Genomic DNA, 19,971 nt, shown 5'->3' with positions numbered 1-19,971 from the left:
ATGGGGAGCAACTGACCACTTATTCACATCTCATTGTTGCCCCTCTGATGGACCTGTTGTTGGCATTGATCAGGATGGTGAACAGAATCCCCTTGAGCTACAGGTCTTCCTATCCTTCCTCACTAATGCACTGCAGATCTTCTATGATCTTGTGGTGCTGTTGGAGGGAGAGGACAGGACCATCACCAGCTCTATGAACTTATGCTCACTCTTAAGACAAACCTCCAACAATGAGAGACAAGCTTTGTCCTCCAACAAAAATGAAAAAGCACACATGATCTGACACGGGTGTGGTGGGATCCACTCACAACAAAGCAGTTCTGGACAGTTTTAAGAAAGGCTTTATTAAAAACTTGCAGGTAACAGCACTGAAGGAATATCACACCTCTGTTGCATGCAAAAAACACCACACCACAAGAGGGCAAGTCCAAACAAACACAAGGCAAAAAACTCTTGAACAGGGAGAGAAGGTTGCCAGGTTTACCAGGGCATCGATAGAGAAGAAAATTCCAAGGCAGGCAGGGTCAAAACCAATAAGGCCAATCAAACTGCTGGAAAGTCAGACATGGAGCAATAACAATCTGGCAAGGCATGGATGTCGAGCAGTGCCTTAAATAGGCCTAAGAGGGAGCAACAGGTGAAAATGATGAAAGCTGATCAAATGGGTGTGGAGGAGGGGCGTGGCAGAGTGAGTGGAATTTTCCACCTCAGCACGAGAGCAGAAGAGCAGGCAGTGACAAAATAAGTACAGTCTCTGGCCGGGCCTGTGAAGGCATGGGGAGCAACTGACCACTTATTCACACCCAAATGAGCTCAGCCTGTGGTAAACCTGCCCCAGGTAAGTCTGTCTTGTGATAAATGGCCAAAGCAGCCACTGAAGCTTGGGTGTACAACTGAAGATGTGCTGCATGGGCAAAAACATTGCTATGTGGTCCTCATCTACCACAACTCACTCAAGGCAAGTGCTCAGTCAATTTTTTTAGAGCTTGTAACATCTAGTCCTATCAAGCAACCTAATAAAATAATAAAAGTAAAATAAATGAAAGTATACTCTTGAAGAGTATTAAAATTCATTCAGTCTGTTACCCACCAAAAAGTTCGTCCATGAGCCCTTAGCCTTGGCATTCCTAATTTTTTTTACTGGTGTAATTAAGTCCATTGACAGAGGACAAGCCTCAGCTTTGGTTGTGATGGTAGTTTCTTGACTAGCTGTTTAGGATGGGGATACCCCATTACTGTAATATCACTTATACTTTGAAGATAAAAGGCAACCCTTCACATCAAACTCAGACAGTCACTGTAAACAGTATAATTTTATATATATCTACACAAATGTATATGGATCTGCTGAATAAAGTAAGTGAACTAAAATCTACTAATGCAACAATAACAGACCTTTTTAAGAATATTAGATTGGATCTGACTGAGGTAACACCCAATACTGTAGCAAGAACTTGCATGTACAGTGAGGCAATAAAAGTATGGTGGCTAGTGGAGGCTTGAGAAGCTATCTTAGCATGACTGCTCTCGATGTTTACGTAATTTAAAAAACTTTCCTTAACAAAGTTTGACCTGTTCAAATGATCGTAAATGCAACAACCTGACATTTTGATGGCATGGCAATTTGATGTGGTAGTTATTGTCTAGTGGTAGATTTGGTCCTGCCTCCTTCCCTTTTTGGTGGTACCCCAGCCACGGCAGTACTTCAGCTGCCCCATTGTGACGGCATCTTCTTGACGAGATTACAACATTACTAATAAATTGTTACAATTACCAACATATTCACCAAATTGAATTTTCATTTCAGAAATAATGCCATCAACAATAAATAAAGGTAAGACTTCAAGCTGTATTTATAATGTAAAACCTGTCTTTAGGAGGTCACATGACACAGTTGGCACAGCAGCAGAGTCACTGCTGATTTTCCCAACAGGAATATTGTACTGTACCATACACGTTAAGTTTTGGAGGTTTGATTGGCATCGTAGATCAGGTCCCAATTCCAGCACTTGTATGCTATTTGTAAATAAGCTATCAGTATATAGATCCCAGGATTGGACGGCTCCATCTTGCCGTTATTACAAGGACACGGATAATGCTTCAATTGTGTGTTTGAGGTTTTCATGTTGACTAAATGGTTTCTCTCCATGGTGATTGTCTCTTTACAGTAAGTGCTGGTGATGTTCTACACAGCAGGAAGTCTGGGTTTGTTGTGCAGGAGATTATAGGTGAAGGAGCATTTGGGGAAGTAGCCAGGTGCCAAAACACAAATACAAAAGCGACTGTGGCGATCAAGTTCATCAAGGACTTCAAAAGTGGCCAAAGAGAAGTAAGGAAAAATAATTTACCCCTGGAAATCGTTCTTTCTGAAAATGGCAATAACCACTTCCTTGAAAACAATTGCTCTCTAGCCCATATTTTGGTCTCTTATCAGTCATGTTGATCCTTCACAGAAAATGATATTGGAACGCATCCATTCCAGTCTCCGTGTGAATCATGCACACTTTGTGAAGCTCTTGGAGCATTTTCACCACAACAGTCGGCTCTGTCTGGTGTATGAGATGCTGAGCATGGACTTCTTTAATGTTCTTCAATTAAGAGAAGGCAAACCACTGTGTGTGTCTAAAATTCGACCAATTGCAAAGCAGGTAAACTATTATTTAGCAAACCTTTCTGTGATAATATTCTACAACTTGCATAAATGGATCACAGAGCATCCTACTTTTAATTTGAAAAAGTTTTAATTTTCTTCCAGCTGTTTCTGGCTCTATCAGACCTCAAGAAACTTGGAATCCTGCCCACCGACTTAAAACCAGACAACATCATGTTAGTGGACCAAAGAGGATTAAAAATTAAACTAATAGACTTTGGACTGGCACTTCGGACCCATGAGGCCAAGACAGGGACCATCATGCAGGCAACTGGACTGAGGTTATTTGTCCTGCAGTAATAATATTATTATTAAGTTATCTTTTTTTCTTTTATTTTTTACATATAACATTTTTTTTTATTTTGACTTGTGTTTTTAGGGCTCCAGAAATTATGCTCGGTCTCCCCTTCTCGTATCCACTTGATATTTGGGGAGTCGGCCAAATCCTTTTGTTTTTATTCAACCCTCAAACCATCCGCAATTGCTCATCATATCAAAATGCAAGTATACTTGACAAAAATATCTATAGGCAATGAGAGCATGTCCTCTTAACAACTGTGAATGTTTGGTTTACAGATGAGACACATGATAGATCTACTGGGTATGCCCCCAAACTACATATTAAATGCTGGGAGATACACCAGCAGATATTTTGTAAAGGTGGCAAACCATTCTGGTTATTCATGGAGATTAAAGGTGAGCACATGTTCTCTGCACTTTGATCCTGATCTTATCCACCACTGCTAACATAAATATGTTAATCACTCATACTATTTCCAAGGGTCCAAGGATATTTGAATTTGGGTGTAACATCTCAAATCCTTTTCCTATCTGCTGAAATGCTGGGAGGGCAGGAAAAGTGGATGTTCACTAACTGTTGGCTTTGTTCTTTCAGACACCAGTTGAGTATGGTCCAGCTAACTTAAAGAACTTCAATGACGTTCCTCGGTCTTTTAGATATTCTCTAACACAATTGTTTTCGGTAAGCACTCTTTTTTTTTAACCAGTTATAATTAATTTCATTGTTCCTGATTGATTATCTTTGTATTAAATCACTGATTCCAATGGCAGGCCAATCCAACAAATGACAAAAATGAAATGAAGGAGCGCAGGGCTCTTTATGACCTCCTGAAGAAGTTATTCCACTTTGATGAGCGTCAGAGAATCTCTCCTGAGAAAGCCCTGCAGCATGACTTTATAACAATGGGGCACCTGAGAACAGTGGAGAGCAAAGACTAGTGAGTGACATTTTTTCTATTTAATATCAGTGAGGTTATAGGTTTTTGAAACATTTAAAGAGACATATCAAGCCACACAGCACAGCTAACTCCCACTACATAGCTGATTCTACTGAGTACTGTGTATCATTAATTAGATGTTATATTTGTACCAGTTAAAGCCTTCCGGTCATTAGCATTAAAATTAAGCATATTTTGTTATTGTACATTTTTTAATTTACACAATGTGTTTTTTGCAGCTTGAAAATGTGTGAAAAAATGAACAGTTTGGCGTTCACAGAGGTTTCAGCTGATAACTCAAATGAGAAGAGAAACAAAAAATCTGAAATAAGCTCTTCTCAGAAAGAGGCAAAGACTTTGGAGAAGGAAAAGAAGCCCACCAAAGAAGGAGCCATCAAATCATTTAAGGGAAAAGTGTTAAAGGCAGAATCCAGCGAGTCCTCTGAGGCAGAAACCAGCGAGTCCTCCGAGGTAGAAACCATCATGTCCTTGAAGGGAAAATTCACTCAATCTCTGGAGGAAATAGACTGTGAGCCCTCACAAAAAGAAATCATTGGGACCTTACCAGAAAAAGACATTAATTTCTCAGAGGAGCTTCTCTGCCTTGCTAGTAACAGGAAGTCCACTGAAGGGGAGGCCAATAAGGCCAAACATACGGAGTCCCAAGTGGAAGAAGAGGGTGAGTCCTCACAGAAGGAAATCAGCGATACTAAATCTACGGAGAGCCCAGTGGAATACATAGAGTCCTCGCAACAAGAGTCCTCTGAAGATTCTACTAGTGATACTTCTTGTGTAGATACCCAAGTAGACAATGCTACCTCACTATGTGAGGAAGAAACAGTCTCCAGTAATGGAACTTCTGATGGTGCATCCTCTGAAGCTGACAGCTATTCATCAGAGGGTGTCTCCAGTAGTGACTACTCTGATGCCACCACTTCTGAAAACAGCAGCAAATCACCTTCTAAAAAGAAAGGTGTGTTTAGGGTTAAAGTCTCTAAATGGTTTGCCAAAGTCTGCAGGCATATAAAGAGTGTATTCTGTAGCTGCATGGAAGTCAACTGTGTTGAATAGTGTGTGAGTCTAAGGACTTGTGGGTGTGCTGTCTGTGCTTGAATTATGGTTTGTATTATTAAAGAAGATATGGATTGTGATAGTGTGTTGATTCACTGGGTGGAAAGGTGGAATCCAGCACAAAAAAGCTCATAGATTGATTAAAAACAAACAAAAACATCATTTTGTAAATCTAATCCTCAACTAATTCGCTATCGTCGGTGTGAGGACGTTAAATTAACCAGCGCCCGTAAAACGAGCTAAAGCGCCGACTGGTCCGCTCAAATCTCCGATTAACTCAATGCAGAACAGAGCGGGAAAACGGCTCCGAACCGACAAAAGCTTCGTGTTTAACTCGTTGTTTCTCCGTCACCGGGTAAGCTAAAGTTATGAAGCTCGACATGGTTATATTTCAAAGTCTTGTGGTTCTAACGTGCCCAGATTCCATAGAATTGGACGGCGTTAAGCGGTCCAAAACGGGTGGTTCTGATCGCGAATCTGTGTGGGGGGAGGGGTGGAGCAGCTCCCAGCCAGTGGGTGTGGGAGGGGCTGCCTGTGTGCGTCACATTCAGCGGGAAAATAACACGATTTCAAATGGCAGCTTTCGAATTTCCCATTGTACGTGAACCCACCGCCATTTCAATTGATCTAGTCCCAGCCTCGCGCTTCACTCCATTTGGCGCTTCACGTAAATACAAATCTACATCGCTCTGCTCGTTTCAATGACTTTCACAGCTGCTAAATGAACTAATTCAAGCTAAAGCTTCACAATCACATCATTCCGTGTCTCATTGTCAAGAATTGACCGCTTCTGTGTTGTTTCCATTACATCGCTCTCGTGGTCCACGTTGCTAATATCTGGTCATTCTACCGTGATTGATATTAACGCCGTCTGACATCAATAGCGTTTTATTTTAACGTTTTTACCATTGTGCTGGTTAAGTTAATTGCGGAGGCAAAGTAACCTAAACCATTGTCAGCATTAAGATCTGCATGGGACTCCAAATGGCTAATGCTAATAATCGGTACTGGCATGTGGCGGCTAATATTGGCTCATTCGAAAATCGATCCCATTTCTGTAATTCATCTGTCGATATCTCTGCATATGCTTCCATATATGTGATTGGTTTATGCACACTTTGAGTGCTGACAGGTTTGTGAATGCCGTTAAAATGCGCTTCTCTGCAGATACAAAATGATTTCAGAGATTTTGCAGCTCTTGTTGGTAAGTAAACTGGAATAAAGGCCAGTAAAATCTGGGACCTGTTACTGTTTGAACATTCATTCTATGCTGACACATTTGCTTTGTGCAGATTTGCAGCTCCTGTTGACGTGGCTGGTCAGCGGCTGGAGCAGGGTTGGTATCTCTGTAGCTTTATTCATGGTTCAACACATTGTCCGAGGTCCAGCTGTCTCCAATCATTGATTGGTGGTGGTGTCCAGGGGTTTGTCATCGGCTTCTCTCCGGGCCTGAGTGCTGATGCCACCCTGCAGAACCTGCTCCAACAGGACGACCATCGTGTCTCAGCACGGATGGGTGAGAAGATTTTACATTGCTGTTTTAAAGCACTTCTTGTCTTTTGTCTTCATACACACAATTCTATTGCATCTTTCTGATCTTTGACCTTTTGTAATTTCAGGGATCCCCTACTTCTCTGTTGTGGAGCACTTTCCTCTGCACCCCCGAGAAATTTGGGCCAGAGACGTATGTATCAAAAGTTCCGATCCTGACACACCTGCTGTCGATTGCTGCAACCAGGTGCCAGGTTTGTAGGTTTGATTGGCATCGTAGATCAGGTCCCAATTCCAGCACTTGTATGCTATTTGTAAATAAGCTATCAGTATATAGATCCCAGGATTGGACGGCTCCATCTTGCCATTATTACAAGGACACGGATAATGCTTCAATTGTGTGTTTGAGGTTTTCATGTTGACTAAATGGTTTCCCTCCATGGTGATTGTCTCTTTACAGTAAGTGCTGGTGATGTTCTACACAGCAGGAAGTCTGGGTTTGTTGTGCAGGAGATTATAGGTGAAGGAGCATTTGGTGAAGTAGCCCATATTTTGGTCTCTTATCAGTCATGTTGATCCTTCACAGAAGGTGATATTGGAACGCATCCATTCCAGTCTCCGTGTGAATCATGCACACTTTGTGAAGCTCTTGGACCATTTTCACCACAACAGTCGGCTCTGTCTGGTGGATGAGATGCATTAGTTCAGGTGCCCTCCAAACCCATTCAATTACAATCATTGTTGAATGTTTATGTTCTAATCTTATTTCTAGATTATTCTATATTTTCATATATATAATAAAACATATATATTCTTTTTATCTCTATGCCTACATTCTAATCTTATTTGTATTTTATTTTTATTCTATTTCTATACTTTGTAAATACACCTGCTGCTATTTGTGTCTATATTCTATAGTTCTATACCTTCATGTCTATGCTGCTATTACAATTCAATTTCCCTTCGGGAATGAATAAGGTAAATCTTGAGTCTTAAACTGTTATGTTATAATGTCTGTATATGGATTGTTTTTTTCTTTCAGTCACCAATGGAATATCAAGATGTTGTCTTCATAAAATCATATGATGTTCTCCAGTGTTTTAAAAGTTACCAATTGTTTTCGGTAAGCACTTTTTTTTTTTTTTAACCAGTTATAATTAATGTCATTGTTCCTGATTGATTATCTTTGTATTAAATCACTGATTCCAATGACAGGCCAATCCAACAAATGACAAAATGAAATGAAGGAGCGCAGGGCTCTTTCTGATCTCCTGAAGAAGTTATTCCACTTTGATGAGCGTCAGAGAATCTCTCCTGAGAAAGCCCTGCAGCATGACTTTATAACAATGGGGCACCTGAGAACAGTGGAGAGCAAAGACTAGTGAGTGACATTATTTCTATTGGATATCAGTGAGGTTATAGGTTTTTGAAACATTTAAAGAGACATATCAAGCCACACAGCACAGCTACCTCCCACTACCGTATTTTCACGACTATAAGGCGCACCTAAAAGCCTAGAATTTTCTAAAAAATCTACGGTGCGTCTTTTAACCCGGAGCGCCTTTTGTATGGATTACGGTAATATTGGTTAATCGCGGCTACCGTAGTCAGTAGGCGTGGCCGAGGTAACAGCAGTAAATTCAGTCCCAAACCATTTCTGTCTGTAAAGACCCCAAAATGGCTCCTTGCAAGAGACGCGCTTACGACGCAGAGTTCAAACTGAAGGCTATCAGTCACGCAGTTGAACACGGAAATAGAGCAGCGGCAAGAGAATTTAACGTGAACGAATCAATGGTGCGGAAGTGGAGGAAGCAACAAGACGACCTGCGCCAGGTATAGACTCAACGGAGCTTCCGAGGAAACAAAGCAAGAAGTGGATTAACAAAGGAACTCCAGCCGCTAGATATTGGTGTCAACGGGGCATTCAAAACTAGACTGCGAACTGCGTGGGAGCGGTGGATGACGAACGGCGAACACACGTTCACCAAGACGGGGAGACGGCGCCGAGCGTCATACGTCACTATCTGCCAGTGGATCGTAAATGCCTGGGCATCGACCGTGGTCCGAGCTTTCAGGAAGGCAGGGATTGTCACTGAAATGCCAGACAACACCAGCGACACCGACCCTGATGACGACTTTGACGAGACGGAGCCGGCCATGTTGGACGCCGTATTCGCACAACTGTTCAATTCGGACACCGAAGAAGAAGAATTCGAGGGATTCCTGGATGAGGAATGAAGTGATAAAGTGATCTTTACGTGTTTCTTTTGTGTGTTTACAACTTAACAAGGCTGGTCATACTGTGAATATGGAAATTACCGTTTGAACAACGTTGTTATATTGCTATTGTTATATTGCTATTGCTATCGCTTTGCATTACTTCGAGAGTTCGAGTTACCGTATATTGTTTGCACTAACGTTTGATTTACCGCAACGGTACTACGTGATAAAAATGTTGCACTGCCTGTTATAACTCGCTGTTATTAAACGAACTGTGTTACGCGAAAACACTACGTCACTCGGGAAAAATAATAAAACAGCTGTTTATTCGTTTTGGGAGTGAATAGAGTTGTGAGAACGACGGTTTGTATTCTATTAATAAAGTTTGACTGACTTATCTGGCTGTTTTATTGACATTCCTTTTAGCGCAGCTCGATCTAGTGAACGCGTCATGAAACCACAGGCACTACGCAGTTTCTATGCTATGCGCCTTATAACACGGTGCGCCCTGTGTATGAAAATATTTCTAAAATAGGCTGTTAATTGAAGGTGCGCCCTATAATACGGCGCGCCTTATGGTTGTGAAAATACGGTACATAGCTGATTCTACTGAGAACTGTGTATCGTTTATTAGATGCAACAAGATGGCGCCCAGAGCGGTCGCCTTGGTGTCTTGCTGCGTTCTTGTTTGTCTATTTTTGTTTGTTAATTGTGTGTCTGCCTGCTCTTACACCCGTGAAGAGCTATTAAACATCAGGACTCTCACCCCCACGGACTTACTTCCAGTTTTTCTGGCTCCTGCAGCCGACCTGGTTCACTTTTTGGCCCAAAAGGTGAGACGGCGGAGGAGAGGAAGACGGGCCGGTGCCCTGGTGAGACTACGCAGGAGAGGCTCGCGCACGGCGCTGCCTGGGATCTTTCTGTCCAACGCCAACTCACTTTGTAACAAAATGGACGAGCTGAAGTTGCTGATGCGGATTAAAGATTTCTCCACCTCGTGTGTTCTCTGCTTCACTGAAACCTGGTTCAGGAAAGAGACACCGGACAGCGCGCTCCTCCTCGAGGGATTCCAGCTGTTCCGTGCCGACCGCGACCTGGCGCTCTCTGGGGAGAGAGCAGGCGGTGGAGTCTGCTTCTACATCAGCAGCGACTGGTGCACTGATGTGACTGTGATCTCCCAGCACTGTTCTCCTGCTGTGGAACACCTTTTCATCAACTGCAGACCCTTCTATTCTCCGCGTGAGTTCGCTTCATTCATTCTGGCCTCTGTTTACATCTCGCCAGATGCGGACGTGCGCGAGGCTCAGCGCACGCTCGCGGACTGTATTCAACAAGTGGAGCGGACCTATCCCGACGCTCTGGTTATCGTGCTTGGTGACTTTAATCAGAGCAACCTGAGATACGAGCTCCCCAGATACAATCAGTTTATCAAATGCCCCACCAGAGCAGAGAACACGCTGGATCACTGCTACACCACAGTGAAGGACGCGTACCGGGCCGTCCCCCGTGCTGCGCTAGGACTGTCTGATCACGTGATGGTCCACCTGATCCCCACATACAGACAGAAACTCAAACTAACAAAGCCATCCGTGAGCACCACGAAGAGATGGACCAGTGAGGCTGTGGAGGAGCTGCGCACGTGCTTGGACACAACTGACTGGGACATGTTTAAAGGGGCCACACATGATCTGGATGAGTACACGGACACTGTGACCTCATATATCCACTTTTGTGAGGAGCGCATTCTACCAACGCGCACTAGGGTGAGTTACTCCAATGACAAGCCCTGGTTCACACCGAGACTCAGACAGATCAGGAAAGAAAAGGAAGCAGCGCTGAAAAGTGGAGACAGAGACTGCTACAGAGAGGCCAAATACCGGTTTAGCAAGGAACTGAGGAGAGCTAAATCTGTGTATTCGGAGAAACTTCAGCAGCAGTTTACTGCTAACGACTCTGCTTCTGTGTGGAGGCCTGAGGCAGATCACCGACTACAGGCCTCAGGCTTCAAAGGGTCAGGACGACAAAGCCCTTTGTCAGAGTCTGTCCCTCCACTATGCCCGCTTTGATACCTCGTCAGCCATGCCCAACACCTCCCCTCCCCCCAGTGTCACTGCCCCCATGGACCTCACTCCATCAAAGGCAGTCCCCTCCTCCTCCCCCCCTCCACTCACCATCAGTCCCCCCCCCCATCACTTACCACCAGTTCCCCCCTCCTCCCCCCCCCTCCATTCACCATCAGTCCCCCCCCCATCCCTTACCACCAGTTCCCCCCTCCTCCCCCCCCCTCCATTCACCATCAGTCCCCCCCATCACTTACCACCAGTTCCCCTCCTCCCCCCCTCCACTCACCACCAGCCCCCCCCCATCACTTACCACCAGTCCCCCCCCCTCCTCGCCCCTGGCCCGGACGGCGTGTCTCCCTCCACCCTGAGGCACTGCGCAGAGGAGCTGACTCCTGTCTTCACAGACATCTTCAACTCCTCCCTGGAGTCGTGCCAGGTGCCAGCCTGCCTCAAAACCTCAACCATCGTCCCTGTCCCCAAGAAGCCACGGATCACTGGGCTTAACGACTACAGACCTGTGGCGCTCACCTCTGTAGTCATGAAGTCCTTAGAGCGCCTGATCCTGCCACACCTCAAGTCCATCACCACCCCCCTCCTGGATCCACTGCAGTTCGCCTACAGAGCCAACAGATCTGTGGACGACGCGGTCAACCTGGCCCTTCACTCCACCCTGCAGCATCTGGACTCCCCGGGAACCTACGCGAGGATCCTGTTCGTGGACTTCAGCTCTGCATTCAATACCATCCGCCCCGCTCTGCTACAGGACAAGCTGTCCCAGCTTAGTGTGCCTGACTCCCTCTGCAGGTGGATCACTCACTTCCTGACGGATCGGAGGCAGTACGTGCGGCTGGGGAAGACTGTCTCCGACTCCGTCACCATCAGCACCGGATCACCCCAGGGCTGTGTACTTTCCCCCCTCCTCTTCTCCCTGTATACTAACTGCTGCACCTCAAGCCACCAGTCTGTCAAACTGATCAAGTTTGCGGATGACACCACCCTCATCGGTCTCATCTCCAATGGCGACGAGACTGCCTACAGGAGGGAGGTGGCTCGACTGGTGTCCTGGTGCGGACACAACCACCTGCAGCTGAACGCTCAGAAGACAGTGGAGATGATTGTGGACTTCAGGAAAGTCACAGCCCCTTTGCCCCCCCTTGCCCTCATGGACTCCCCCATCACCATCACGGACTCCTTCCGCTTCCTGGGCACCACCATCACCCGGGACCTTAAGTGGGAGCCAACCATCAGCTCCCTCATCAAGAAGGCCCAGCAAAGGATGTTCTTCTTACGGAAGCTGAGGAAGCTCAAACTGCCTCCCAGGATGTTGGCGCAGTTTTATACGGCCATCATCGAGTCCATCCTCCCCTCCTCCATCCTCACCTCCTCCATCACCGTGTGCTATGCTGGTTCCACCCCCAGGGACAGACTGAGGCTGCAGCGCGTCGTGCTCGCTGCCGAGAAGGTGATGGGCTGCAGGCTTCCATCCATCCAGGACCTGTATATCTCCAGGACCCGGAGGTGTGCAGGTCGGATCACGGCCGACCCTTCCCACCCTGGTCACGGACTGTTTTCCCCCCTCCCCTCAGGCAGGAGACTACGGTCCATTCGGACCAGAACCTCCCGCTACACTAACAGCTTCTTCCCCTCTGCCATCAGGCTGCTGAACACCAAGTGACTTGTCACTTAAGCACCATGTACAGCAGCCAGCCGGACTCATAAACAATACATTACTCCTCATGGACCTGCACTATTTCTTACCATTCACTATTTATGTATATACTGTATATAAGTCTTATTTTATTTTATTTATCTTATTCTAGTGTGGTGTTGATGTCTAGTGTTATGTTGAATGTCGCAGCGGCACACCATGACAAATTCCTAGTTTGTGTAATACTGTGTATCACATGAACAATGGCAATAAACCTTCTTCTGATTCTGATTCTAATATTTGAGACATCAAATCCTTTAAGGGGAAAGTGTTCAAGGCAGAATCCAGTGAGACCTGTGGAAATTTACTGTAAATTTAATGTGTATCACAAGCTTCTCACTTAACCTTGTATCACTGGAACTGACTTATGCATGTGCTAAAGATGTGCGTAGGCATTTAATCACATTTCCTGGTACCACCGTGTGACTGGCTCAGGAGGGTCCAGAACTTATGGAGAATATAATCACATCAGGTAATAAGATTGCGTCGCCAGTTTATCACATGATCATCTGAGCACTGTTGCTTTTCTGGTGACTTTTCAGGTTCAATTTCATTTAATACCATCTTTGTTCTTTTTGAGTTATTTATACTTTAACAGACAGGCAGAAAAACAGATGTTGGTGATGCAACAAGGAAACATGCTAAAAGGTCAATTTCATGATTTTTGCATGAAGGTCAATGTGAAGTCACAAAAACCAGCAAGATTCACCTTTTCTTATTTTTCAGTTTATAACTAGCAGATATGTTCCAACCAGTCTGTTAGTTGGATTACACTCTCAAATGTGGTGGACTCATGTGAGTGTTGAATTCCCCCTCCACCAGTGGGGGGGGGGGGGGGGGGGGGGGGTTGATGGGTGCTGAAATCTTTGTGTCACTTAACATTCTAATCCTGCAAAAGATCCGGTTTGAACAACAGAGGTTCACTAAAACATTTGATCTGTAAAAGCTGTTGCAGGATTCTACTGACTGAATGAGGAGAAAATATTTAAAAAGGTGAGCAGCCCCTGTAAGGACTAATGCACTCCAAAATTAGCCCAGGTGCAGGGTTGCTATAGCAACAAGGTAGAAACATACATGAGAGCAGAAATTAGCAGAGGGGAGTATTATTGTAGCGGAGGGGAGTATTATTGTAGCAGAGGGGAGTATTATTGTAGCGGAGGGGAGTATTATTGTAGCAGAGGGGAGTATTATTGTAGCGGACGGGAGTATTATTGTAGCGGAGGGGAGTATTATCGTAGCGGAGGAGAGGAGAGTATCGTAGCAGAGGTTGCAGCAAACGATTCAACAGCTGAGCAAACTGAAACATTAAAATGGCCATAAACAGGATGTCAAACAATATGGATGACCCCTCTGCATTTGTAGAGGAGCCCGACCTCAGGATAGGAACTTTCCTTTCAGAGTCCCTCCAGGTGATGGACTTGCTGGGGGAGGGTGCATCTGGTCATGTGAGCAAATGCTTCAGTACTAAAACTTGTGAGATGGAGGCTGTGAAGATTATTAAGAAGTTTCCTGGTCTTCCTGTAGAGAAAAATGAGCTGGTCATCCTTGAAGAGCTGCAGAGTTTGGATCCGGACACCTCCAATATCCTAAAGTGGAAGGAGAGCTTCACATAGCAGGATCACATGTACATGAGTTCTGAGCTTCTGGATCAGGACCTGCACAACTATGTCAAGGCCAGAGGAGAAGGCCTCCTCATTCTGGAGTTGAAATCAGTCATTCGGCAGGTGGCAACGGCCCTGCAGCATCTGCGCTCCTTCAAGATTGTTCATGCTGACATCAGGCCTGAAAATATCATGATTGTGGACCGGAGACAACAGCCAATCAGAGTTCGTCTCCTTAACTTTGGCCTGGCATTTCAAAGTGGAGACGGTCCTTGTTTTCAAGCTACAGGATACAGAGCTCCAGGCTGGGCATCCACCCCCCCACAGAAGCAATAGATATATGGTCTACTGGTGCAACACCTGTGGAAGTCGCTACAGCGTCCACCATTTTATTAAAGGAAGAGGAATCCGATGAGCTGAGCCAAATCATCCAGTGTCACGGCCAGCCGTCAGATGAGATTCTGGACCGGGGGAAGGACACTGCATCTTACTTCTGCGAGCAAGTCGACGGTGAACATCGCTGGAGGTTCAAGACACCAAGCGAATATGAGGAAGAAGCAGGTCTCCAGGCCCAGACATTCACCAGCATCAGACTGGATGATGTACCAGTGATCGTGGCTCATGGAGACCCGGAGGACAAAAACCTGTTTGCGGACCTGCTTAAAAGGATGATGCAGCTTGACCAGGATGAAGGCATCACACCGCTGGAGGTCCTGCAGCATCCTTTTCTCAATGAGAGCTCCCCTCAGGGTCCACCGGAGAACAATGCTGTCAGCCTCCCAGGCCCTGATGAGCACTGGAGGGATGTAAGTTTGGAGTCTTCTTCAAGGCAGCCAGGAGCACAGGAGGGGGACGCCTGTGTAATTGAATTTCCCAGTGACTTAGCTATCGATGTCCAGTTGGAAACTAGCTCCACCCAAAGTGGTTACGGCGACTGTGAGGGAAACATGAACTCAATTTCAGTTTGTTTGGATGTGGAATCAGAGGGGAGCACTGACAACAACCAGCCTGACCTCCGCTCAGAGAAGTGTGGCCTTTTTGGCCGACTGGTCAGACTGTTGAGGAACATCTTCCATTGCTTCTTCTGAAATACGTCGATGTGTATATGTCTCATTGTGTTTCTACTGTGGTGAATAAAAAATAAAATATGATTGTCAGCTATTGTCCTAAATTTGAGAAAAGATATTCATGAAGCACACACACAAGTTCCTATGTGTAGGAGTTGATAGACATAATACATTAGCCAGCTACCCCATCATACGGTGGCCGAGAGGTGCAAAACACTTTTACAAGCGGCTGAAACCAATTTACAAATAACTTTTTCTACCGGAAAGGGAATCACCGACCCTTTGTTGGGCCAATGGATGCGTTCCGTCGGTGCAGTTGGTAATTCCCTTTCTGGTTGAAAAAGGAGCCAGCCGGGAGGTGCAAAACATTTATACAAGCGGCCAAAACAAATTTACAAGTTACCTTTTCAGCCGGAAAGGGAATTACCAACTGTATCAACAGTTGAACCGGAAGCGGATAAGAAGTTCATGGTGACGCGGGATGGACGGCAGGCGGAAGGCGGAAGGACCAGCCGCACAGGGGACATCTCAACAGCCGGATAATGCTAAGCAAAGTAAGTGTAGCATAGCCGTCGCTATCTGAAGTACGTACAACTTGAATCAGCTGTACCATTGGTTAGCAGCTGCAACTTTCTGTAAGCTTTAATTTCAGCAGAAAAACATTTCCCAGCATACAAGAAGTTCCTGGAGTACAGAAATTCCAAATCCAAGGAGCGTCAGTCTTATAACTACGGGCCAAAAGGAAGACTTCGGGCTAAAGAGCGAAAACACGTCCAGGTCTGTTGTACTGGCTGTATTAGCTTATCACTCGACTGTCTGACTCGGGGTAACTCAAAAATAGATCTATGTAAGAGAACTTATATATTTGACACAGGAATCTGTGCATAGATTTTAAAGCATGTAGCACTCGTGCAAGATGAGACGCTTTGCTGAAGCAACTGGGCACGACAGTGCAACTACTGTATCTGGAGGGTAGTTTCCAGTCATGTTCGGCTAACTATGGAACTGTTGACATAAATTAGAACATGTTCCCTCCATGTTCTCCATAATTAATGGGAAACACTGGTGTATGTATAATCTTTTGTGTTACTTTGTATAGTACATGAAATTAACCGTACCTTTTTCATTTTTTAGATAAACATTGGAATGATGGTGCCAAATGGGACTGCTCTAAAACCTCTAAGAGGGAGAACACTCCCGTTATTTGTAGACCCAGAAATAGAAGCACCTGATATCCTGAAACAAGCCGTCCAGAAGATGAGGACATTTAACCGGGACACTCCAGAAGGAACTTATGTCCTTTTGTATCCAGACCACATCCAGAAGGCGAGGCTGCTGTGTCTGTGGAAGACATTTTGATGTTTACAACAGGGCTGACATCACTTCCTCCTTCTGGGTTGGAACCGTTGCCACGAATAGAGTTCCTGGATGACTCTCCATTCCCAATGGCAAATACATGTTCAAACGTGTTGAAATGACCACTCCTGGGGTCATACAGTGTGTTTAAGGCACAAATGGACTTTGCAATTCAAAATAGTCCAGGATTTGGCTGTTTATAAGCCATATTGGATGACCCCTGGAGCTTGGACTCTAAAAATGTTTGTTATGCCGTTGGTGCACCTAAAGGTGCAGTTGCAAGTGTTTTTCCTATGATGTTAAAGTAAGAGGCTGTTTTGTTTTTTTGGAGGGGGGGGGGGGGCAGTTTTAGATCCATCATTCTGAAACTGTTCTGTTCATGAAACACTAGTAGTTCAGGATTGTATCTATTAAAAAAAGGAAATTCATGCTCATTACTACGCATTATGTTTATTCATATTTCCCACTTTAAAATAATGATGCTGCGGGTGACAAATGAAGACACTTTGTGTACAAGTTACACCTTTCTAATAAATGTCTTTTCAACTCATAGCTGAGTAATTTCCTTTAGTTTCAGATACAGCTCAGTTGCAGACTGCCAGTACTCTGCCTTCTGTAAATGATTGCTCTGCATGGCCAAGTCCAGGTACTCCTGCATGTTTGCATCCCCACATGGAGCTCTTGTCAGGGGAGCCTCAGGAAAAGCATCCAGTTGAGTCTGTTCAATTTGAAATCCACAGTCTCTGGAGTCAACCTATGTTACACAGAAGATATTATTACATTTGAAAAACCAAATAAATGCAGACAATCTACCATCAAATATTACCGGTGTGGTAAGTAGTAGAGCTCATTGGGCACTCCTCCTGGACATGATGCTGTTCTGGAGGGCCGGATCCTGTGACTGTTCCACAATCCAACACACTCACAAGTACACACACTCAGTAATTCCCTTTCCAGTAGAAAACGTTATTTGTAAATTTGTTTCAGCCGCTTGTAAAAGTGTTTCGTCATTTGTAAATTTGATTCAGCCACTTGTAAAAGTGTTTCGTCATTTGTAAATTTGTTTCAGCCGCTTGTAAAAGTGTTTTGCACCTCTCCGCCACCGTAGTAGAGCGATGTAGAAGATTTGTACTTACGTGAAGCGCCAAATGGAGTGAAGCGCGAGGCTGGGACTAGATCAATTGAAATGGCGGTGGGTTCACGTACAATGGGAAATTCGAAAGCTGCCATTTGAAATCGGGTTATTTTCCCGCTGAATGTGACGCACACAGACAGCCCCTCCCACACCCACTGGCTGGGAGCTGCTCCACCCCTCCCCCCACACAGATTCGCGATCAGAACCACCTGTTTTGGACCGCTTAACGCCGTCCAATTCTATGGAATCTGGGCACGTTAGAACCACAAGACTTTGAAATATAACCATGTCGAGCTTCATAACTTTAGCTTACCCGGTGACGGAGAAACAACGAGTTAAACACGAAGCTTTTGTCGGTTCTGAGCCGTTTTCCCGCTCTGTTCTGCATTGAGTTAATCGGAGATTTGAGCGGACCAGTCGGCGCTTTAGCTCGTTTTACGGGGCGCTGGTTAATTTAACGTCCTCACACCGACGATAACGGATTAGATTTACAAAATGATGTTTTTGTTTGTTTTTAATCAATCTATGAGCTTTTTTGTGCTGGATTCCACCTTTCCACCCAGTGAATCAACACACTATCACAATCCATATCTTCTTTAATAATACAAACCATAATTCAAGCACAGACAGCACACCCACAAGTCCTTACACTCACACACTATTCAACACAGTTGACTTCCATGCAGCTACAGAATACACTCTTTATATGCCTGCAGACTTTGGCAAACCATTTAGAGACTTTAACCCTAAACACGCCTTTCTTTTTAGAAGGTGATTTGCTGCTGTTTTCAGAAGTGGTGGCATCAGAGTAGTCACTACTGGAGACACCCTCTGATGAATAGCTGTCAGCTTCAGAGGATGCACCATCAGAAGTTCCATTACTGGAGACTGTTTCTTCCTCACATAGTGAGGTAGCATTGTCTACTGAGGTATCTACACAAGAAGTATCACGAGTAGAATCTTCAGAGGACTCTTGTTGCGAGGACTCTATGTATTCCACTGGGCTCTCCGTGGATTTAGTATCACTGATTTCCTTCTGGGAGGACTCACTCTCTTCTTCCACTAGGGACTCCGTATGTTTGGCCTTATTGGCCTCTCCTTCAGTGGACTTCCTGTTAATAGCAAGGCAGAGAAGCTCCTCTGAGAAATTACTGTCTTTTTCTGGTAAGGTCCTGATGATTTCTTTTTGTGAGGGCTCACAGTCTATTTCCTCCAGAGATTGAGTGAATTTTCCCTTCAAGACATGATGGTTTCTACCCGGAGGACTCGCTGGTTTCTGCCTCAGAGGTCTCACTGGCTTCTGCCTCAGAGGACTCGCTGGTTTCTGCCTTGAACACTTTTCCCTTAAAGGATTTGATGTCTCCTTCTTTGGTGGGCTTCTTTTCCGTCTCCAAAGTCTTTGCCTCTTTCTGAGAAGAGCTTCTTATTTCTGACTCAAATGAGTTCTTTTTGTTTCTCTTCTCATTTGAGTTATCAGCTGAAACCTCTGTGAACGCTAAACTGTTCATTTTTTCACACATTTTCAAGCTGCAAAAAACACATTGTGTAAATTAAAAAATGTACAATAACAAAATAGGCTCCTTGATTTTTGTACAAACATTTGCACGTTATTGGCCCAATTAATTTTTACAAGTTTCAAACTTAATTTTAATGCTAATGACCGGAAGGCTTTAACTGGTACAAATATTACATCTAATTAATGATACACAGTACTCAGTAGAATCAGCTATGTAGTGGGAGTTAGCTGTGCTGTGTGGCTTGATATGTCTCTAAATGTTTCAAAAACCTATAACCTCACTGATATCAAATAGAAATAATGTCACTCACTAGTCTTTGCTCTCCACTGTTCTCAGGTGCCCCATTGTTATAAAGTCATGCTGCAGGGCTTTCTCAGGAGAGATTCTCTGACGCTCATCAAAGTGGAATAACTTCTTCAGGAGATAATAAAGAGCCCTGCGCTCCTTCATTTCATTTTTGTCATTTGTTGGATTGGCCTGCCATTGGAATCAGTGATTAAATACAAAGATAATTAATCACAACAATGAAATTAATTATGTGTACTGTGGAAGTCCTAAAATTATGGCCTGACGGAACAAAGTGGTGTGTAAATTATCTGAGCCAGGATGGCACCCTGTGGCACACATCCATTCCTTTTTACACCTCGTAAGGAATCCATGTGCCGACCCACTTTCCTCCCACTTAAATCTTAAGTTCTGCATTGCTCCTGGAGATACTGGAAATATCTGTCTCATAGCTTCACCAACCCTGGTTGCCCATGGGCCAAAACGTGCAGCATTAGGTCTGGCTTTAATGCCTGCTGCTACCTCAACTTTATCCAAATCCCAGAGAGACACTTGTCTACCTAAAATTC

At 44.7% G+C, this 19,971-nt stretch overlaps 2 protein-coding genes across 5 annotated transcripts in view; one reads left to right on the top strand and one right to left on the bottom strand.

Moving 5' to 3' along the window:
- LOC105418562 (WW domain-binding protein 11-like) overlaps positions 1-19,669 on the bottom strand; it is a 1,118,483-nt gene extending 1,098,814 nt beyond the window's left edge. The window contains exons 1-2 of the mRNA XM_029826830.1: positions 19,428-19,669; positions 17,602-19,127 (exon numbers count right to left, since the gene is read on the bottom strand). The gene's annotated coding sequence lies outside the window, so the exon portion shown is untranslated. The remainder of the gene's footprint in view (positions 1-17,601; positions 19,128-19,427) is intronic.
- On the top strand, positions 292-16,809 carry LOC105418316 (homeodomain-interacting protein kinase 1-like). Of its 4 annotated transcripts, XM_029826813.1 has the most exons (10): positions 292-838; positions 1,808-1,834; positions 2,169-2,329; positions 2,454-2,648; positions 2,756-2,931; positions 3,030-3,150; positions 3,227-3,346; positions 3,546-3,632; positions 3,722-3,888; positions 4,128-5,174. In XM_029826813.1, exons 1-10 carry the CDS (start codon positions 808-810, stop codon positions 4,957-4,959), a joined length of 1,917 nt encoding a protein of 638 aa, XP_029682673.1. In that variant the 5' UTR covers positions 292-807; the 3' UTR covers positions 4,960-5,174. The 4 variants fall into 4 exon arrangements, 2 of the variants coding, with proteins under 2 accessions (XP_029682673.1, XP_029682675.1); XM_029826815.1 differs by lacking the exons at positions 292-838; positions 1,808-1,834 and having other exon boundaries at positions 2,169-2,228; XR_003885970.1 differs by lacking the exons at positions 292-838; positions 1,808-1,834; positions 2,169-2,329; ... (5 more) ...; positions 3,722-3,888; positions 4,128-5,174 and adding exons at positions 12,661-13,089; positions 13,168-13,236; positions 13,388-13,434; positions 13,804-15,886; positions 16,244-16,809.
- Positions 19,670-19,971: the final 302 nt, after the last annotated feature.

The sequence above is a fragment of the Takifugu rubripes genome, chromosome 19, assembly GCF_901000725.2.
Source record: "Takifugu rubripes chromosome 19, fTakRub1.2, whole genome shotgun sequence".
NCBI lineage: Eukaryota > Metazoa > Chordata > Actinopteri > Tetraodontiformes > Tetraodontidae > Takifugu > Takifugu rubripes.
Note: the sequence above shows the minus strand (reverse complement) of the source record. Positions and strands in the feature narration are given on the sequence as shown.

Coding starts and splice junctions, on each gene's coding strand:
- LOC105418316 (XM_029826813.1), top strand. CDS start 808: ATGAGCTCAGCCTGTGGTAAACCTGCCCCAG. Junction 2,932..3,029: donor ATGCAGGCAACTGGACTGAG/GTTATTTGTCCT, acceptor TTGTGTTTTTAG/GGCTCCAGAAATTATGCTCG. Junction 3,889..4,127: donor ACAGTGGAGAGCAAAGACTA/GTGAGTGACATT, acceptor TGTTTTTTGCAG/CTTGAAAATGTGTGAAAAAA.